This window comes from Panthera uncia, chromosome C2 (assembly GCF_023721935.1).
Source record: "Panthera uncia isolate 11264 chromosome C2, Puncia_PCG_1.0, whole genome shotgun sequence".
Lineage (NCBI taxonomy): Eukaryota > Metazoa > Chordata > Mammalia > Carnivora > Felidae > Panthera > Panthera uncia.
Genome location: NC_064810.1, coordinates 118,888,182 through 118,911,539, shown reverse-complemented (window position 1 = coordinate 118,911,539; position 23,358 = coordinate 118,888,182). Strand labels below are relative to the sequence as shown.

The window sequence follows — 23,358 nt, the reverse complement described above, 5'->3', positions numbered from 1 at the left end:
TATTACAGTTTACATTAGTTAATTATAAATTATTAGTTTATTATAAATAAGTGGAATTCTAACTTTTCCACCAACAAAAAGATATTGAGATTACATGAGCCTACAGGAAGAATACAACACTAGCGTGCCAAATCTTCATTTAAGACAAGAACAAAAAAAAACACCCACAAGCTGCCATTGCCACCTGTGGGGCACCCAGGACCTTCTGAATCCCTCAGCAGAGGTCCAAATGGAAAATTAGATCTGGAAGAGATGCATGTAGAAGACACCATCAGATTCTGTCCAAAGGAAGAAAGAGAGAGTGAACAAACATCTTTCAGGATTAAACCCCCAGACAAGAACAGAAAGGGGATTTTCACATCTTCTTCTACGAGCTCTCTGAAAAGAAGTCCAGTGGATCAGAATACAGGGAAAAAACTAATGAGAATCCCTCAAAGGATCCTTTACCTACCAAACAAGATTTCTTCAGAAACTGACTTGCTCTCACAAATGACCTTGACAAAGGAACAGCTGTGTAAGACATACTTAAAGTTGCACTGTCAAGTGGTAAGATGAGGATAAAAACATTGAACGTATCTCTATATACTGATATATAAATCCCTGAAGAAAACAAATACAAATACTTACAGATATAATACTAAATCAACATACAAAACATTGAAGAGATAAAGACTAGTCTATGGTTGAGAGCTGGCTTTTTGAACCTCAACTCTGGGAGAAGGGAAACAAAGATGTTTCACAGCGTTACAGAAGAACACAATGCATTTGGAGGAAAATAAACATTTGTAAGAAAAACAATAGGGGTGCCTGGGTGGCTCAGTCAGTTAAGTGTCTGACTCTTGATTTCAGCTCAGGTCATGATCTCATGGTTCCTGATGAAGCCCTTGTTGGGCTCTGCACAGACAGCATGGAGCCTACTTGGAATTCTTTCTCTCCTCTCTCTCTGCCCCTCCCTTGCTTGCATTCTCTCTTTCTCCCTCTCTATAAATATAAATAAATAAACATTAAAAAAAATCACATGCAGTAATCTTCGTGACTTGATTGTGGGGGTGGGGGGGGGATTCATTGTAGAAAAGTTACATTAAAAAATAAAAAGAATAAAAATCACTAGAAAAAAAGGTCACTGAATCATATGCAAAAAGGAAAAGTTGAATCAGTGTTTATACCAACAAACTCAATCTGGCACTTTTATATGTGATCTTTAGAGGTCTTTCTTATGAAGGAGTGTAAATAGAATCATGTTTTTTATATTGTTGGCAGTACATAAGGGCCACCAATCATAACTAATGAAAAGTACTATAAAAGGCCTTATGCATTGCTGAATACATCATAAGAACTTGTACTGCTGCCCTTTCTAGGGATAAACACAAAGACCAGCAGGAGCTAGAAAGAGGAATTTCCATTAGGTAGGAAGAAAAGAATATATTTCCCCATATATTTCTATATGATATAGCAGTTCCTCAGACATTATTTTATCTGTTCAAAACAATTAAGAACCAAGAAGCAAGCAACAAATGCCACAAAGGAACAGAAGTACAGCCAGTCCCAATGCAAGAAAACACACATTTTAAAAAATACATATCGCCTCAAGGTCCTCACTCAGAGTCTTCTCATTTTTATTTTAGACTGAATGTTAACGCATTTGGCTACCTAGTTTCTCAGGGCACAGCAAATCAGAGGTGGCAAACTAGAAAAGAGATAAGACAGAAAACTATTTATTATCCTGAGAGCAAATGACCTAACTAAAGAACAGAGATTAAAACACCACTGGAAAAAGGAGTTAAAAGATCTTAGAATCAAAAATCAAAAATTAAATTTAGAAAGCATAGCTGGGGAAGTTTTATTTAAGATAGTAAGTAACAACCTTAGAGAACTCCTGCCTCGAAGACAACAGGTCTTATTTTAATATAGTGCCACACTGGGGCACTATAGAGCCCCTCGTGGCTCTTATATAGAGCCACCTGGGTGGCTCAGTTGGTTAAGCATTCAACTCTTGATTTTGGCTCAGGTCATGATCTCAGGGTTAGTGAGATTGAGCCCCACACTGGGCTCTGTGTTTACAGTGCAGAGCCTGCTTGGGATTCTCTCTCTCCCTCTCTCTCTGCCCTTCCCTGCCTTGTGTTCTCTCTCTCTCTCTCAAAAATAAATAAACTTAAAAAAAAAAACCAGCACAACATTAATATGGTACCTCATGTAGTGGCTTTCATGGCATACTGAACTTTAATGACCCTACATGATCGTTTTTATTCTTGGAGTTTCTCACTTGGTGGACATTCATACTGCATTCAATACTCCACAGGTGATTCTTTTTTTTTTCTAATTTTTTTTTAACGTTTTATTTATTTTTGAGACAAAGAGAGACAGAGCATGAACAGGGGAGGGGCAGAGAGAGAGGGAGACACAGAATCGGAAGCAGGCTCCAGGCTCTGAGCCATCAGCCCAGAGCCCGATGTGGGGCTCGAACTCACGGACCGCGAGATCGTGACCTGAGCTGAAGTCAGACGCTTAACCGACTGAGCCACCCAGGCGCCCCTCCACAGGTGATTCTGATGCACACTGAGAAACACTGTCCTAATAGTCTAAGGAAATGTTATATTGTACTCGACTTATTAGTTAAGAAAGAAGTGAGAATTTACTACAATCTTTAAATGTGTTCAATAAAACTTCTTTTTAAAAAATCTGGGCATGTTGAGGTAACGTCGAATATTCACTTTGGTAGGACACTTCATCCTCCAAAAGGAGGGAGAGGGCTAAATAATACACTACCAACAGCCAATCTACTAACAGGATGATTTCTTTTGAACCTATGTAAATATAATGAATTTATGTAATGACAAATGAAATACAACACTCACTGAGGTATAAAATAATGGCAGAAACTCAATTAAGTCCTGTGAAGAAAAACATCTCTAATTAAACTAGAATCGTCCAGACATCAAACTCCTCTCTACACAGTAGCATCTCTCAAACAAAACACTTAACGCTTATACTCACCTTTCTGAAAAATCAGAATCTATAAATTCTCTAGCTCGTTTTCTATCACTAAAAAGAAAAAAAAAAAAGATAGCATAAAAAGAACAGGTATTTAAACACAACTTTATTTTATGAATAATTTACTGTAACTTGTCTAGTTTCACAGCAAATATATCAAAACACAAAACCTAACAAACATGAAAGATATGTCCATAAAATAAAAACTATAATTTTATCATAGGAGTAAGAGATCACAACATAATAAAATTTATCATAGGATCAAAAAGACCACAATATAATACTGTAGGCTGAAATGAGCTCGAGGAATATGGGAAGAAATGTTGCAGACTTAGAAAGGCACAGAAAGTATGACTCATTCCAGAACAACAGAGCAATCATTCCACCCCTAATATGAAACACAGCTGGGCTGAAAATACCCAAACCCTGGCCATCTCCAAAGCAGGCCAACACGACTGGCACAGGCATGGCTTTCATGTTATAATCTCTCAAGGCTGTGCAGAAATCCAAGGTAACTTCTAGGTCCTCATGTATTAAGGACTGAATAGAGGCCATGGGATTACAGGTGATGGTGTCGTTTCATCTCATTTGATAGTGGAAAAGGATGTACTCATATGAAACTATTCTGTCTCTAATGTGTGTTTGTATGTGTATACACATGAAGATGTATATGGCTTAAAACACTTTGCCAGAATTATTTAACATCCTGGGAACAAGCAAGCTCTTACACAACCAAAATTTACTGTCTGCTAACTCACAATTGTAAGTCAAACAGAACTACGAGTACAGTATGTCACCATGAAAATAACTTCTAAAGTGACAAAATGAAGTTTTGAGTCCTTTATCTTAAGATTTTTTTCTTTTACAGGACGATTAAATGGTAAAATGATAAGGAGCAGAGAAAGGCTGGGTAAGGGTATCTACAGGCAGAGATGAAACATGTAAAAGTTTAATACTAAAAGTGGTAAATGAATAACGCAAGGGATATTGATTTAACTGTCCAGTGTTTTAAAAGGATCAAGAAAAAACTCAATAAAAATTTTAATGTATTTGGCTTCTTTTCCCTAGTTCCTTTTCTGGTTTTTAAGGAAATAAAAAGTTACAGGAAATTCGGAGGATAGCCAACACTTAATATAAAACTCTTTTCTTATGTTTATTAAAACAATATAGTTCGTGCATCTCCAAAGCAGCTAAATGTGATAATCATAAAAACAGTACTTTTTGAGAGGTGAAAAAGTCAGAAGACACAGGTACAAATTATTGTATTTAAAAATGATTGCTCCATAAATGATTCATATCTGAGATATAAAGTGAAATAAAACAGGTGATTTTAAAGGCCACACATTAGTTTTTAAGGACTAGACTAACATGAAACAAGAACAGAACACAAGAGAGTGAGAGGAAAAGATCACAGCTTAAAAAAAGTTTTAAAAATGGTTAACTTGCAACAACAGTCTTACCCTGGGACCCAGCCAGTAGCTTCTGCTATGTGTGTCTGAGTAACCATTGCTGGTGCAGGGGTATATGGACTCCCAATCAGAACACTTCCTGAACTGGTTAGTCTCTGTGGTGTGCTTATAATCTATAAGGTTAGGACACAGAAAATAATATTCTTAATTATAAAGAAAAGCATACATGTAGAAAATCATGTTGATTGCTAAGCTACATATAAGGAGGAAATCTCACTGCCTAAAATGTACTTAATATCCATCATCTAAATCATAAACTTTGATTTGCTTATATTCTAGGAACTTAAAGCACAAGTATCTTGAATAGTGATATGGTTTCAGGTTTCAGCAAGTGAACAGCAATTTGGAAGGATTAAGTTGGTAACTAACAATGTTTTAAAAATGAGAAAAGCAAGAAGCTTTCTTTGAAATTACAGAACCTAACTGCAGTTGAACTTGATGTATTCAAACTAGGGCAACAGTAAATTGGATCTTCATGTCCAAATATACACAAAGGCATTATGCAACTTAGCTTGTTATTATTATATTTATTTAAAAAAAATTTTTAAATTTATTCATTTTTGAGACACAGACAGAGTGTGAGTGGGAGAAGGGCAGAGAGAGAGGGAGACAGAATCTGAAGCAGGCTCCAGGCTCTGAGCTGTTAGTACAGAGCCCAATGTAGGGCTCCAACTCATGGACTGCAGGATCATGACCTGAACTGAAGTTGGACTCTTAACTGACTGAGCCACCCAAGTGCCCCATGTTTTAAATGTTTTTTATTTTTGAGAGAGAGCATGTATGTGCACATGGGAGAGTGGGGCAGGGTGGGGGGAAAGAGAGGGAGACAGAGGATCTGAAGGGGCTCTGCGTTGACAGCAGAGAGCCCCATGTGGGGCCTGAACTCACAAACCAGGAGATCCTGATCTGAGCTGAAGTTAGAAGCTTAACTGAGCCACCCAGGCTCCCCACAATTTGGATTATTATACAGACGCAATTTTATCTTCTTTTTCAAGAGCGTTTCCTCATGTCATTAAATATTCTTTGAAGACATTGTATTTGTTACTAATTTTTTTTTTAATTTGAGAGGGAGTGTGAGGGAGAGCCTGAGTTGGGGAGAGAGAGAGAGAGAGAGAGAGAGAGAGAGAGAGAGACACACAGAGAGAGAGAGAATTCTAAACAGGCTCCACACTCAGCTTGGAGCCCGAGGCAGGGCTCAATCCCACGACCCGGTGATCACAACCCGAGTCGAAATCAAGAGTCAAACACTCAACTGACAGAGCCACCCAGATGCTCCTCTTCAAACACATTTTAATGGTAAAACATTTGAAATACTGTTCCCTACTGTTAGATACATATGGATGTTCAATTATCCAATAGTATAAACAATACTGTGATGAACATTTTTGTACAATGATCTTAGTCTTAATTTCTATTTCCTAAGGACAGACTCCAGAAAGGTAACTAATGGAACTAAGGATACAGACATTTAAAAAAAGTTCTTTGATATATGTTACCAAAACGCTTCTTAGACTTCACTGGTAAATAGACCATGTTTCTTTCCAAAAATGTTTATAATAATTAATACAAAACACAATTTAGTATTTTAGTAATATCTTTAAAAGTATTTTTGTCAAAAAATTAAGGGCATGCTCCAGTGAATGGGGATGTTAATGAAACAATATTGGCCCCATGTGAATAACCGTCAAAGAATGAGCTGCTGGGCACAAAGGGATGCTCTTTTTTTTTTTCATTCCAACCCAGAGGCACGGGACTGTCCCTACCTGGGCAACCCCAGATCTTTGGATTTTCTAAGGGAAGAGATTCTATTTTTGTATACTTTTGAAAATTTCCACAATAGTAAGGTTCTGTTTAAGTCCCAATTAAGAGAGAAAAGCATCTATGTAACACATAATTTTTAAATGACAGATCTTAAAAGAAATAATTCTACTTCTACTGCCTTATGTAGGTCAAAATATTAATTAATTTTTGTCTCCCTGATCAAATGACACCTGTTTCTGCAAGCTGGGTGTAAGTCTAGTCATTAAGTTAGTTGCTAATGTGCTCCGTAAAGAACAAAGAGAAGGATCCATTTGTATTTCAAGTTCAGTTCAGACTTGGTTTTTAAATGTTTATTTATTTTTGAGATAGAGTACACGCAGGGGCATAAGCAGTGGAGAGGCAAAGTGAGAGGGAGAGAGAGAATCCCAAGAAGGCTCTGCACTGTTAGCACAGAGCCGACCTGGGGCTCAGGCCCATCAACCACAAAATCATGAGCTGAGCAGAAATCAAGAGTGTGGGGTTTAACCAACTGAGCCACCCAGAGGCCTGCAGACTTGGTTTTTAAAGTCTCGTCAGGGTGCCTGGGTGGCTCAGTTGGTTGAGGGTCTGACTCTGGCTCAGGTCATGATCTCACGGTTTGTGGGCTGGAGCCCTGTATCAGGCTCTCTGTGGTCAGTGTGGAGCCTGCTTTGGATCCTTTCTCTCTCTCTGCCCCTGTCCTCGTTTGCTCACACATGCACGCGCTCTCTCTCCCTCAAAAACATTAAAAAAAAGAAGAACTTATTAAAAAAAATAAAGTCTTGCCAACATTTATTCATTTGCTAAATATTTAAGAACTTTAGTTACCTCTGTTTGTGTGTATTTTGTGAATTTGGGGCTAGGGAGATATTACTATATACAAATGTCTAGGAAATAATTTTAGTAAGTTAATTCTATAGATAAGAAAATAAAAACAAAAGACAAGAAACACTGATAGGTATCTGGGGAATTCTGATTCTCTACTATATTCCAAGGACTATTAAATGAGGAATGCAGAAGTTTACCTCATAAAAAAATATGAATACTGGACAATGTGTTTGTACCTCCTACCCCCTCTACACATTCCACCTCACCTCCGCACCTCCATTTCAGTGTACCATCTTTAAGGGTAGAGTGAATGTTTGCAGAGCCTCATACACTGCTAGGAGATATTCACAGAAAAGGCACAGCAAATACTTAATGAACTAAAACCGAAGACTTAGCTCTTAAAATGAAAATAAAGGAGCTTCTTTATTCACTGGTATGCCAAAGGTCCACATAAAATCCAGTAAGGAAATACTCTACAATATAAAGGATATCATTCTCAACAATCACTACATCACACGTTCAAATGTCCTATATCATGCCGACCTTGAGTGTGAAGCTTAAGAAGGAAAATTTGAGTATTTGATGAGTCTTTGTCTACTCTATTTCTAGAACAGGAGACAAAACGAATCTAAGCATTCCAATTTACCCTTGAAATAGACTGCATAATTTGTGCAGTATTATTTTTTTTATTTCAGAGAACGTGCAAGTGGGGGGAGGGGGCAGGGGGAGGGGGGGGGAGAGAGAGAAAGAGCATCTTTTTTTTTTTTAATGTTTATTTATTTTTGAGAGAGACAGAGAGACAGAGCTCGAGCATGGGAGGGGCAGAGAGAGAGGGAACCCGAAGCAGGCTCCAGGCTCCGAGCTGTCAACACAGAACCCAACGTGGGGCTTGAACTCACGAACTGCAAGATCATGACCTGAGCCAAAGTCAGACGCTTAACCAATTGAGCCACCCAGGAGCTTAGACTTTTAAGAAGACTCTACGCTCACCATGGAACCTGATGCGGGGCTTGATCCCACGACTCTGGGATCATGACCTGAGCTAAAATCAAGAGTTGGATGTTCAACTGACTGAGCCAACCAGGGGCCCCTGTGCAATATTATTACTAAATTCTTTTTCTATATCTGTTATCGGTAGCCTACAGGCTCAGTTTACCCAATTTAAAGGGCTTTGTAGAAAAGTAAAGATGAAGAGAGGATGAAGGAAAATAGGACATAGAAAAAAACTACTTATCATTACTGAGAAGGGCTTTGTAAATGAATTGCTATGTTCTGGCTTATTCTTTTCTTCCTCAATGTTAAACTGTCAGCTGATATTCTTTGCTGATCTGAGAGTGATTAACAATACTCTATTCCTTTCTCTCAGCACAGTGCCTGGTGTGTCCTTAATAATAGAAATCCTTAGGGGCGCCTGGGTGGCTTGGTGGGTTAAGCGTCCGACTTCAGCCAGGTCACGATCTCGCGGTCCGTGGGTTCGAGCCCCGCGTCAGGCTCTGGGCTGATGGCTTGGAGCCTGGAGCCTGTTTCCGATTCTGTGTCTCCCTCTCTCTCTGCCCCTCTCCCGTTCATGCTCTGTCTCTCTCTGTCCCAAAAATAAATAAAAAACGTTGAAAAAAAAAATAATAGAAATCCTTAGTAAACATTTCCTGAATGAACAAATTGGAGGAATGATGGACTTGAACTAAAATGACAATTTAGAAGTTCGTGTGAGATGCAATGAGTTCCTAAATTAGGACAATGACAGTGAAACTTAAGAAACAAAATCAAAGAAAAGTCAACAGAACTTGATCAACCACTGAACGCAGGAAAATTACATAGGTGATGGTCCAGATATGCTTTATTAAAACTGAACCATAATTGTGAAATCCCAAGTTGAAATTAGAGGTAATTACTTCCTATATTCTGTTGATCTAATAAGGAAAATGAACACTTATTTTAAATTTAAGTGCCCACCTCTCCCCATGCCCAAAGACATCCTTAATTTAAATGTAATTATGTGGTTTTTTTGACAATAGATTACAGTTGGGTTATGAAAATCATACAGCAACTGAACCTCATTCGGAAGATTTTCTGCCTTTAATCAATATATCTTACGTACTACTGCCATCTACAGTAAGAGCCAAGAGACTGTAGTAGCCTTGTACTGTAGCTACACTGGTGGGGAACAGCATAAAGTATGGACTTGTCCAATCACTACATTGTACACCTGAAATTAATGTAATATTGTGTGTCAATGATACTTCAATTTAAAAAAAGAAAAACAGACTAAGGGAATATCTGTATTCTGAAGGGAAAAAATCTATATAATTATAAGGGATTATAATAAAGGATTTCATTATTTCACAAAACTTTAGTTTTCACTATAAGAAACATGTACTTAAAAATTTTTTTTTAATGTTTATTTATTTTTGAGAGAGAGACAGAGCACAAGTGGGGGAGGGGCGAGAGAGAGGAAGACACAGAATCTGAAACAGGCTCCACGCTCTGAGCGGTAAGCACAGAGCCTGACGCGGGGCTCGAACCCACGGACTGAGAGATCATGACCTGAGCCAAAGTCGTATGCTTAACTGACTGAGCCACCCAGGCTCCCCAAGAAACATGTACTTTTTAACCATGTTAAAATACAGTTATGAGATTATCATACATATGCTGTGTGTGTGTGTGTGTGTGTGTGTGTGTGTGTATAAAACAGGATACCTTTAAGTAGAGGGCAAGTATCCCAAACTAACACAGTTATTGCTAAACTAGTTTCTATTAACACAGAAAACTACTCTCTTCTTGGGGCTATTTGAAATTTCTATCTACCATTAAGACTTGGCTTGCAAGGAGACATGTGAAATTTAAAGGGCAAGTGGAGAAAGACAACTGTAAGAAGCAAATGGGTGAGGTTTAGTCAAGAATTTTTCAACTTAAAAAAATGCTTTTTTAATCACAGATGAGAGATTGAGGGTGAAGGGACAATATTCGGAAGAGACAAGCAACAGAAGAGAGAAATGGCACTAAGTGGGATTCTACAACAATTAGGAGGTCAAAAAGAAAGCTCTCATTCCTGTCTAAGAACTAAGAACTGTAAAAAGCACCTCAGAATTAAGGAGACAAATTAAGGCCTGGCTTAAAGAGCCCCAATCTCCTTCCCTTCTTCTGACCTTTGTTTTGCTGACTCTCAGGTTTGTAGTAATGGAGTAAGACCACCTATCATCGTCAAAACTGAAGTATAAAGTTAGTTCCATACACATTAGTTCAAATGGACAATGGAAAGAAAAACTGTCACCAAAAGAGGAATTCAAATTTGAGCCATGGCAGTATCACTAAAATACTGACAGGAAACAGTTTCTCAAAACAGAGGAGTACTGTAAGGATGAAACTCGTAAGAGTTTGGGCATGTTTATTTAATTTTCGTGTTTATATAAAAGCCTTTCAAAATACAGACTTTAAAGTCAGGTGCCTTATCTCATTTGCACCCACTGCAGGGGCTGGTGAGAAGCAAAAGCTCAGTAATGTCTGAAACATACCCTGAACTACCTACAAATGGGGACACTTACCTGAGCTTAAGTCTCCATGTGGTTTGGAGCTAGATAACATTCTTCACATACTTAGAGTAAATTGTGTAAGATCTTTGGCTTGAATTTTTTAGATAATTAACAGTCCTCAAGTGATCAAGAAAAATGTCATTTCTAGAATGTCTTAAAATCTCAAAGATTTGCTGAAGTCACTAAGTATGTTAAAATATATTTTTGCCTGAATAATGTTGCACTCAACAGAGTCCACAATAGTGAGTATTATGGGCAAAATGTATCCTTATTGCTCTGTAGATGAGAACATATGCAAGCGCTGACAATGAAGGTTTACTATTCAAGTGTTTACATGCTTTTGCTAAAGGTGGGTGAGACCATTACAGTAAGTAGTTTTTAGAGAAATTGCATGCAACTTTGTTTATAAATAAAGCTTTCTAAAAGTGCTGTATAGTTCAAGCTCTTGCATAATTAAATAATTAATGGAATACCTTCAGAGTAACAGTTAAACATTTTTCATTTTTCATTCATTATTTCTACTGCCGAAGATTAATAGCTCTCAATATAGATGAACTGCTGGGTCATATTCAATTTATAGGAGAGTACGCAGTTTAGGGCAATAAAAGTTATTTTATAAGAAAAAAGAGAACATAAAACATAACAGATTTGAACCAATTTAATCAAACAATTTAAAAACAAGAGAATCCTCACACAGGGAGCCAAAAAACCTTGATATTACACATCCAGAAATCACATATTCAAATACATGAAAATTAAACACTGAAGAGCACAGTGGCTTTCTTTTTCTCAAGATTTAACCAGTTATATTCAGATGAAAACAAAATTTTTTCAAAAAGTGACTGAGTTAAGAAATGAACGGGAATTTTTTACCTACAGCTTTAAATTTTAAACTTTAATTTTAAATTAGTCTTGCCCACGCAAAATTTCCAATTCTAAGATTTGATGATTTTCTTACCATTTGGGGTCCAACATTCACATTTATTGGTCCTAAGGTTTTTGGTAAAATCTTTGTTGGTGAGTTGGTGCTGGAAACTGGAAACGCAACAAATGAAATGTTACCTGAAATGATACCAAATATGAGGTTAATGTCTGCAATATCAAGGCCACCTTCTATCTATACATTCATGCTCCTAACCCCAGTTTTGCTTTAGTAATTATAATTATCTTAATAATTTAAGTTATATATAAGAAGCCTTACTGAAAAGCCATACTAATGATTGCTTTCTTGTAGTGAATACAATTACTTCTGAATAGGAAAACTATAAAATAAATAGTTCAGTCTGCCTGACAGACTTTTAGTGGGTTTTTTGAGGAAAAAACATAATGCAATACATAATGCAAATCACAGTTTGTATCACAGTTGAGAAATCCAGTTAGGTCTTTATTAGGTATCATAGAATAAAAAGAAGTATGAAGTAGAATATGAAGTAAAATATCCATTAGAATTTATTTATATTTATAGTATAATAGAAAATAGTTATACTAAAAATTAACATGTTTTCAAAATGAGACGGTAGTTTTTTGAGGTTTTATACTAGAGAAAAAAAAATATGATGCTACCTAGTTAGTGATATCAGAAACTATGGGATGTGCACAGTGTTTTCAAGTGATTTCAACACTTTAAATCAAAAAAAATTTTTTTAATGTATGTTTATTTTTGAGAAAAAGAGAAGGAGCATGAGCAGGGTTGGGCCAGAGACAGAAGGAGACACAGAATCCAAAGCAGGCTCCAGGCTCTGAGCTATCAGCACAGAGCCCAAAGCAGGACTCAAACTCACAGATGGAGAGATCATGATCGGAGCCGAAGTCAGATGCTTAACAGACTGAGCCACCCAGGCGCCCCTCTTTGAATTTCAAATTAAGGCAGCCAAGTGCTACTCCTGAGATGAAAAACTAACCTATAATTTTCTGAACTGTATCAATTATTAACTCCTCTGGACAAACTTCAGTTTATCAATGTTTTTCTTAGTAACCTAATATAACAAAAGAGATTACCCAAGAAAGTATCTGAAAGAGGTTCAATATTGAAACTCTGGGGGAAAAAAATGACAATTAAGGAAACCAGGCCATCAGGCTATATTATAGCTTCTCTTCCTGGACCTGTGAACCTATCTGCACCCTCACATATTTTTACTTCTTTCTGAGTGGAAATTCTCAAATTACTTTAGTGTCTCTGCACGTCCTGTCTTCTCAGGGGTCTCACTCATCAGTTATTTACTCTGTCTCCTGAGTTTTTGACTGCACCATTGGCTTCTCCCCTTCAGTTTCTTTCTCTGTCCATTTATCCTCTATCATTTTCCCTCAATACCCACATTTAAAAATAAAATTCCTTATCTTCTTCACGCCCACTCAGCAAGGTCTAATACACAAACCTGCTTTGCCTTCATGTCCTCAGTCTTGGTGTATGACTGAGTCTTGGTAATACGATCAAAATCATCCCAGTGACCCAATCCAGAAATAACCAACCCCACCTCATTCAACTGACCACTGTATCCTACTTGTTATCTTCTTACTCTGGTTCCTTTATGCTGCTAGCACTTGTTTAATTTGCAACTTTATTAAATCTGATTCGAATTACATATACCCGCTAACTCAGTGATTCACCACGGTGCCTGTGTAATGGAATTATCTGGGACTCAATAAAAAATACCAAGGCCTCAGTCCCACCCCCAGAGCTGCTGATAAAACTGACTGGGAGTGAACCTGGGCATCAGACTGTTGAAAGTTCTCCAGATGGCTTCAGCATTGCAGCCAGGGCTGAGCACTACCACTCCACCTGGAAATGCTACTTCAGACAGCTTTCCTAGCCCCTCCACACATCTGTAACAAACCCGTTTTTCAACTGGGGAAACTGCTCTGGACACTCTCCTACTTTAGGCCTTTAAAGATTCCAAACATGTCCAATGCCTCTCAGACTCCTCAACATGGCACAACAGCTCTTATCTGGAGATCTCACCCCTGCCTCCCTTCGCAGCTTCATCTTCGGCTACTTCCTCCACTCTAATCAGGTTAAATATTTTGCAGTTCCAGAAAGGCTCCAGCTCAACCACTCCAGCTTTGGCACAATCCTTTCCTTCTGCTTGAAGTCTCTCTCTGCTGGGACAACTTCTACCTCCCAGCACTTCAAAATGGCATGCCATACTATTTTCTAAGTCATTATTGTGTGCCAGAGTCTGCTCCAGAGGCTTCCTATACATATGTGTGTGTGTGTGTGTGTGTGTGTGTGTGTATATCATTATATGTTATATACATATATACGTATATATATTATATACGTATATATGTATATATGTTATATACATATATACGTATATATATAAATATAATAAATTATATAATATATTATATACGTATATATGTATATATTATATATATTACGTACATACATATACGTATATATGTATGTATGTATATATATGTATATGTATATATGTACACACATATATATGTATATGTGTATATTATATACATATATACGTATATATATATTATATACATATATATATCATTAACACTTAGGACAACAGTGTAAAATGTATTATTAGAGACTCCGTTTTACACATGAAGTAATGGAGACAGAGTGAGGACAAATAATTTCTACAAGGTGGCTATAGCTCCACCTCCCAAGCCTCTGCTCTGTGTGTCACCTCCTCCTTAAAAGCTGTCCCCAGCCTCTGTGGTCTAGTTCCTGGATGCCCTTCTGACTTTTCACAAAACCTATGATAGTTGCTTGTTCTAGCTACCATTTATATAGTTCTAAGTGGGCTATGTCTCTAAGCTTTGTAATCCTAGCACCTGGTTTAGTCCCTGGCACAAAACAGATGCACAAAGCTATATAACCACTTGATTAGCATAGACTGGAGCTATCTATCACCTTTTCTAATCTGGATACCATATTTCCTATAATATAGCCTAAGCTGCATTTTTTTTGTGACTTTTAGTAGGTGCCATTACTTATACTGGGTTTGAAATAAGTTAAAATGCTAGGTCCTTTGTTTATTATTTTGAACTGGTATATCAAATAAAGTTTCCTTGCTCTGTAACCATGAAACTGATTTTTGTTTTTTATATAAGATGCATATCTTACCAATTGCTAAAGATTAAGGTTATATCAAACATCCTAAATATAGTTGTTCACCACTTTAGAATTCACCCTAACTGGATAATAATAACCTATGATTCTATGGGGAGGAACAGCTATGGAATTGATAGACCTGTGCCATAAACTCAGTCCCAGGTAGGACAGGCATATGAGGAAGAGCACAACACTGAAAAGTCTGATTCTCAGATTTATTATTATTATTTTTTAATGTTTACTTATTTTTGAGAGAGAGAGAGAAAGAGTGAGGGAGGGAGGGAGGGGCAGAGAGAGAGGCAAACAACAGAATTCAGAATTTGAAGCAGGCTCCAGGCTCTGAGCTGTCAGCAGAGAGCCTGACGTGGGGCTCAAACTCACAAAGTGAGATGAACTGAACCGATGTCAGACGCTTAACCAACTAAGCCACCCAGGTGCCCCTCACATTTATTTTTTTAATTAAAGTATGGCTGACACACAATATTACACAGTTTTAGGTGTACAACATAATGATTTGACAATTACACATATTACAAAATGCTTACCATGATGGGTGCAGTTACCATCTGTCACCATACAACATTACTACAATACTATTGACTACATTCCCCACTTTACAACCCTGTGGACTTACTTATTTTATAACTGGAAGTTTGTACTTCTTTTGTTTTTTTAATGTTTATTCATTTTTGAAAGACAGAAAAAGTGTGAGCAGGGGTGGGGCAGAGAAAGAGGGAGACACAGAATCCGAAGCAGGCTGCAGACTCTGAGCTGTCATAACAGAGCCTGACGCAGGGCCCGAACCCACAAAGTGCAAGATCATGACCTGAGCCAAAGTTGGACGCTTCACTGACTGAGCCACCCAGGTGTCCCTGGAAGTTTGCACCTCTTAATCCTTTTCACCTGCTTCATCTATCCCCCACCCTGTTCCCCTCTGGCAACTATCAGTTTTGTTCTCTGTATTTATGAGTCTGTTTCTGCTTTTGTTTGTTCGTTTATTTTTTAGATTCCACATGTAAGTTAAATCATGTGGTATTTGTCTTCTCAGATGATTTTAAAAATTGACCTCAGTGCTGTTGAATGTTTAAAATGAGATCATCACTGACATACTGGTAGAAACAAAAGTCAAAAACTTGCAAAAACCAGTGGAACAAGAAACACAAAAAGACAATTAAGGTTAGGGAACAAATTGACTCCAATTTTAAACCTAACACTAAAGAAGAATTAAGAGTATAGAACTTTGGTCAAAACAAAATGAAAAACATCACTAAAGCCAGATCTGTTATGTCAGTTAATACCAAAAGAATTTAGAGGGAACTTCATAAATTTGACAAATTGATTCTAAAGTGCATCTGGAAGACAAAGAGAACAGCCAAGAAAACTAAAAAAAGGAATAACAGGGAAGAGGGGAACTTCAGCCTACCAGATTTCAAAATTATTACACAGTTGAAGTGATTGAAATGTGCTATTGCTAAGAAGCAGATAGAAAAACCTTGACAAAACAGAAATTAAAGTCCAGAAATTATTGCATGTATACATGAAAATTTTATATATGGCAAAGGTAGCATTTTCAAATCAGTGGGGAAAGGGTGGATTACTTAAAAAATGTTTTTGCTTGCACATCCTTGAAAACTAATGTAACATTGTATGCCAACTATACTTCAATTTAAAACAAAATAAAGACACACACCTGAAAGAAATATTTCTGAGACAAGAAGTGTCCACCTGGATAAAAGAAACCTTAGATTTCAATTTCTTATCTTGTACAAAAATCAATTCCAGAAAGATCAAATACTTAAACATAAAAATTAAAGCCACAAAAGTATTTAAAGAAATATAATAATAGTTTTTTATAATTTGGGAATGAAGAAGGTCCTTCTGATCATGTTACAGAATTTAGAAATCTGTAAGTTTATTTACTTTTGAGAGAGAGAGAGAGAGAGAGACAGAGCATGAGCAGGGGAGGGGCAGATAGAGAGGGACACGCACAGAATCCGAAGCCGGCTCCAGGCTCTGAGCTGTCAGCACAGAGCCCAAAGCCGGGCTCAAACTCACAAACTGTGAGATCATGACCTAAGCTGAAATCAAGACACTTAAGTGACTGAGCCACTTAGGTGCCCCAGAATTTAGAAATCTTAACTGAAAACAGACTGACAGACATGACTACCTAAAAATAAATATTTTTCTAAATAGCAAAAGACCTAATATACTTAAAAGACAAATCTCAGACTTGGTAAACAAATTTGCAACACATAGGTCATCCTTAAAAACTATCCTTAAAAACTTTTATTTACTTAACTTCCCACTTATATGTCTACAACAATAAAACAGTACCTCAATACAAAAATAAGCTGAGTACATAAAGAAACCCAAATTATCTAGGATATGAAAAGATTCTTGATTTTAATGAAAAATTTAACACTTTTTAAAAAAAGAAACCTTTTCAGGGCGCCTGGGTGGCTCAGTTGGTAAGCGTCCAACTTTGGCTCAGGTCATGATCTCGTGGTTTGAGTTCGAGCCCCGCGTCAGGTTCTGTGCTGACAGCTCAGAGCCTGGAGCCTGCTTCGGATTCTGTGTCTCTCTCTCTCTCTGCTCCTCCCTGACTTACACTCTGTCTCTCTCTCACAAATAAATAAACATTAAAAAAAAAAAAAAAAAAAGAAACCTTTCACCTGCCAGATTGATAAAGATGAGTAAGTTTGATAATGCCCTGAGTTGGTAAAAATGTGGCAAAATGGGTGCATTTAAAAAATATTTACTTGGCACCTACTATATGTTAAGTACTTATGCCAAGCATTATGGATATTCAGTGCAAATGACACCATCCCCTGTGCTCAAGGGGCTAACACCCTAGTGGTGGAGGGGGTATTAAAGAGTCTTTCTGGAGGACACTAATTAGAGAGGAATAATGAGTCTGTGAATTAGAGTACAAAATTTTAAATAAGCCCTTTAAAAACAATTATATACATTTTAAAGCTTCTTTCCACTTCAACAAATGTCCTTTCAACTGCCCTCCATTGCCTAAGTGGCAAGCTGACCCTTGGCCTCTTCATCCACATCACAATTAATAATGGGAACATCCTGTGACCAGCAATTCCTCTGCTGGGTATATATCCTAATAAACTAAGCCGATAAAAACAATTATACATGTCCTAGGATTGCGGCATTATAGATACAGGCAAAAACCTAAAAACAATTTAAATGTATAAACATCTTTTGGTACATGTATATGATGGAATATTATACAGTCCCTAAAACAAAATTACAAGTATATGTTTGCCATGGAAAACGTTCTCATTATAAGAGATTATGATTAGTAGGATTCCATTTACCTAACTACATATACACCTAAGTTTATATAAGCATATAAGGTATGGCAAGGTAAACAACAAATGTAAGAGAGGTTATGGTGAGGAGAAAGGTTTTACTTGGTTTACACTTTTTTATTACTTGAAAAAACATTTTATGAACATGCATGTACTTGTTTTATAATTTAAAAAGCCACTGCCATTCTGGAGGGAAAAGATAGAGGGGAGGGAGGAAGGGAAAGCACGTGAGAATCAGTCATAGATGTTGAAACAACATAAAGATCTAGAAATGAGGTATCTGTGTTTTATAATTAGTTAAAATGAAATCTGCTTTGGAAGTAGTTAAAGGCGCCCCACTGAGATTTCAGTAATTGTAATATTCAGAAATAAAAGCCATGTATTCAGACGTTGTTCACTTTCATCAAATCAATTAGGTTCAGCAGCAGAACGAAAATGTTTAAAATTCTGACTCAAGGGGTGCCTGAGTGGCTGAGTCGGTTAAGTGTCCGACTTCAGTTCAGGTCATGATCTCACAGTCTGTGAGTTCGAGCCCCGCATCAGGCTCTGTGCTGACAGCTCAGAGGCTGCAACCTCCTTCAGATTCTGTCTCTGTCTCTCTCTGCCCCTCCCCCACTCACACTCTGTCTCTGTCTCTCTCTCTCCAAATATAAATAAACATTAAACAAATTTTTCTTGAAGATTAAAAAATTGTGTGACTCAAAAGGGTGTATTTAAATAGGATATAAACATCCAATATCCCCAAATTTCAGTCAGGTCAAGAGAAGTAAACCAAAGCAGGTCTAAAGAATTTTTCCTAAGTACCTGGCCTTAATTCACAGCTCCTTGGCAACAGGGGCCTGACACTGTCCAGAAGCCAATTTCTGGCAGTTGGTGTATTTATTAAAAACAAAAATTTAAAGGCCTTCCTGGATTTTGGTTCTGGCAATTCCCTGAATTAACTAAATAAGATCAATCACCTAGGGAAGTGGCTTGGAAAAACAGCTGAAAACTTATGCCAAATCTTGGCACAGGCACACAATTTTGGCTCAAAATTTTATTTCAATTTTCTAAGTAATTACAGTCTTTCTGTTTTCCATTAGAATTGTCTAGACACCAAAGATTTCTTTCACTCATAATTCTTTACAGGGTTCCAGTTACAGTTAGTCACCTTCAATATTCAATTAGAATGAAAAATTCAGTGAAATAACTGTGGTTTGTCTACATGATGCCAGTATAAGTTATTTTTTCACAGTACTGACTCTCTGGGGAAAAAATTTTTTTTGGCTTGAATTGATTTTTGGAAAAACCTTCACCTAAGCCTATATCACATCCTTTCTAGAAGAACCAAATTAGAAAGTTACCATAAAAAAGAATATGGCTATTTTATGGGTTTATAAATACCTCAAATCAGAAGTAGTGGTATATCCCATACACATACACAGGGTCCAACTTCAGCTCTAAATAGTTAGAAAATGACCTAGCTTGTGGTGGTGTAGGTGTTCATCCAAGTTGTACAACTCCAGGCTAAAAGGACTAGGATTTGTTCCATGCAAATTATACCTTACTAATAAAAATGATGGGAAAAAAGTGACTTAGGCAATTTCATATTCATTAGTAAGAGGCTAATTATAGATTATGCAATCCTTTTGCTTTCTTCCCTCAGATAATTACTTGCCTTATTCCCTAGCTTTATTCTAGTCTCTGGTTGGTCATCATTTCAGAGATGCCTGACCACTCTATACAAGTACTTCCTAATTTACTATGGTTTTTCACTGGAGTACTTATCTCTATATGATATATTGCTTATTAATATTTACTTGCTGTGGTGGTTATTATCTGCCTGCCCACTCCCAGAATTTAAGTTCCATAAGGACAGGGGCTTCATTATCTCATCCACTGCTCTATCTCCAGCACCTAGCACATGGTGCCTGACAACATAGTAGAGTTCAACAGATATTGCTACATGAATGAATGAATACATGAATGTTTGGATGGAAGCATAGGATACAGATTCAGGAGACGCGTAAGTCTCGTCCCATCCCCAACCACCACCTAACCATTCCCTTTCCCAGTGATAGCTACTGGTGCCAAGTTGTATATAACCTTCCAGAAGGATTCTAAGCATATACAAACATATATGCACAACATTCTTTTTTCCTTCCCATATAGTTGTTCCCATATATCAGTTTGCATGTGCTTTCTTCCCCACTTAATAACTGTATCTTAGATGTCCTTCCAAACCCATATATATATTTTTGCCTCAATATTTACTTTGCTAGCTACACAGTATTACTTTTTATGGTTCTAGAAGTTTATTGATCAATCCCTTAGTAATGGAAAATATTTTAGTATTACAAACATTATTAACAAAATCTTTTATTACTGCAAATAATAATGCAATGACTATATGTGTCTTTACACACACTGGTTGTATGACTGCAGCAATTCACCCTCCATACAGAAATATATAAAAATGTTCATTTCCACATATCCTTACCATCTCAGTGTGTTAAACTTTGTCAACTTTTAAATTGAAAACAGCCTCTCATTTTATTTTGATTTTAATTTATTATTATGAGTAAGGCTGACATGTTTTAAGTCATCTAAATTTTCCTTCCTGAAGATTTCCATCTTTCTATTGGCTGTTGGTGATTTCTTTTATCGGCAGACCCTCTTTAAATATTAAAAAAGAAAAAGTATACTTTGTTATATCTGATGCAAATATTTTTCCCAATTTGACATTTGCCTTTTGCTTTTACGTATGATTTTCTAAGCACATTTTTAAAGAAGGTGGTCAATTTTATAGTAATTCTTTCCTTTTGTGACTTTTGTGTCATACGTAAAAAGGCCTGTAAGTATGTTTAAATATAATAATGAAGGTCAGAGCAAAGTTTATTTATCTTTATTCTCCTCCTTGGAGGTGCACATTATACATAGACATACTACATTCTACTTATCTTACAGGCTTGGTATTTCCAGTTGGCTATGCTGTTCTTTGAAATTAGCTATCATTAAGATTGTATTAAACACACCCCATGTTTTCTTATACTTTAATGCCTTCATTTAAAATTTTACATCCTTGCCTCATCTGGAGTTTATTCAATGTGAGAAGTAAAAGATCCACTCCCCCCCCCCCCAGATGGTTACTTTTAATAATCTACTTTCCCTCCCTTATGCTGATATGAAACGTTACTTTGATTGTTTACTCATTTGGGTCAATTTATTAGCTTTCTATTCTGCTCCACAGATCTGCCTATTTATGTGACAGTATCACATGCTTTTATTTCATTCATGATTAACATTTCCACCAGAGAGTAAGCAGAGTCAGAAATGGAAAGTGTCAAGCATTTCTTTCTTTCCTGCACTAACCTTTTAGCTATTTGTTAATAAGTGTTATAAAGAACTATCAATTGGTTTCAAATACAGTACTAATGAGGTCAAGTCACAGGTTGATTCTAGAATAGGCCAATTCATTTTGCAAACAGAAAAGATTCCACACCTTAAGACTGTAGCTCTAATTTCAGCCAGCCATCTAGAAAGCCATATACATCACTGAAGAGTGGACTAGAGAGAAACAATACGGATGGCTTAGAGGATATCTATCACTTTTATTTGACAAGTAACTCAGGCTCAATAGTTCCACACACTATCTTCATAAATAAAACACATTAATAACTCATAGTTATTTGAAAAGACAGCATATCCAACTGGAAACACCAAAACTGTAAGATAAGTAAAATAGAGCATATCTACACAACCATAACCACAACATTGCTGCAAATGGGAGGTATGAGAAACAGAAGATAAATTTCCTAGTATCTCCAAAGTTTAATAGTTAAAGTGGCCTCTAGAATCTCCCCCTCTGTACTTGGTTCTAAAATGGAATTCGTATTCTATAGTGCAGAGATAAGGACAGAAGATCTGAAATGCACATTCCTACAGACCATAGGCAGGGAAGAAAAGCCTCAATGTTTTTGCAGCTGTTAGAACACAGAACTTGTAGGATTCCCCCAAATGGACCATCTAACCAAAATCTTTCCTGGATCCAAAGAAAGAACCCTTGAAATGGCCCTAACAAGAAACAGGCTCTTGGCCCTAAGGGCATGCTCCTAAATGGGTCAATAAATCTTTCTGTCAGTCTTTCCTACATACTTTGCCTAAAGGATCAAATCTGTTCTCTTGGCTTTGATAAGCATTTTTACATGGAGGACACCTTTGAAAATGATTTGCTGTTTCTCTGGTATCTAAAACCATAAATGCCCTGGATTCTTCACTTTCAAAGGAGAAAAGAATTTCTTCCTTCACCTTCCCATATGCCAGGATTTAAACAATGCCTCTTCATTTCTTGAATGAACTTAATTCAAGCTCTGATATCTGGAATATTATAGTTGTTTTCATTTAGTTCTTCAAACCTAAAACATCTTCGAACTCATTTAATCCATTCTCACTAGGTTTTCTTTGTAGGACCTTTTCCTTTCCTAAAATATACATATTTTCCTTTCCTTTCCTTAAATATATATTTCCTTAAAATATATATTTTTTTCTTTTCCTTTCCTTAAAATATATATATTTTAAGTTTACTTATTTATGTGGAGGGAGAGGCAGAGAGACAGGACCCCAAGCAGGCTCCACAGTTAATAGAGCCTGACGTGGAGCTTGTACTCATGAACCATGAGATCATGACCTGAGCCAAAATCAAGAGTTGGACACTTAACTGACTGAGCCACCCAGGTGCTCCCTTTTCAACATATTTTAAATGTCTATTTGAAAATATTGGTCTCAGGGCGCCTGGGTGGCTCGGTCGGTTAAGCGTCCGACTTCGGCTCAGGTCATGATCTCACGGTCCGTGGGTTCGAGCCCTGCGTCGGGCTCTGGGCTGACAGCTCAGAGCCTGGAGCCTGTTTCAGATTCTGTGTCTCCCTCTCTCTGTGACCCTCTCCCATTCATGCTCTGTCTCTCTCTGTCTCAAAAATAAATAAACGTTAAAAAAAAAAATTAAAAAAAAAAAAAAGAAAATATTGGTCTCATCTATAGGTTTGATCCTATTGCTTTTTTCACTGGCTTCTTTATCTTTAGTTAAAACATGTCATTTTGTCCTTTTTCTATGATCTTGCTCACTAAAGGAAACCTTTAAGTCTTAATTTTCTCATTTCTTTTTACATGCTTAATTAGAATTTTCCATTTTTTGGACAATATATCTTCTGATTAATACTTGAATAAGTTTACCATATGGCCTCAGACAGCTTGGCTCTTCCAATCTTTCATAGCAATTCTTCCCAAATGTGCCTGGTCATAAGATGCAAAGGGGGTGGAGGGGGCTAGTGTGCTTCTTATTCAAAATGCACATTCCTGGGCTCCACTCAACATCTAAAGAA

General features: G+C 37.0%; 1 protein-coding gene across 12 annotated transcripts in view; it reads right to left on the bottom strand.

Moving 5' to 3' along the window:
- The window catches only part of TFDP2 (transcription factor Dp-2), a 189,420-nt gene that overhangs the window by 51,020 nt on the left and 115,042 nt on the right, over nucleotides 1–23,358 (bottom strand). For 10 of the 12 annotated variants that reach the window (XM_049629769.1, XM_049629767.1, XM_049629775.1 and 7 more), the window contains 3 exons: nucleotides 11,556–11,659; nucleotides 4,452–4,573; nucleotides 2,995–3,042 (listed from right to left, as the gene is read on the bottom strand). In XM_049629769.1, coding sequence (XP_049485726.1) covers nucleotides 2,995–3,042; nucleotides 4,452–4,573; nucleotides 11,556–11,659 — 274 coding nt within the window. Of the gene's footprint in view, nucleotides 1–2,994; nucleotides 3,043–4,451; nucleotides 4,574–11,555; nucleotides 11,660–16,365; nucleotides 16,401–23,358 lie in introns of all 12 variants that reach the window. The other 2 variants (XM_049629776.1, XM_049629766.1) reach the window with 2 other exon arrangements.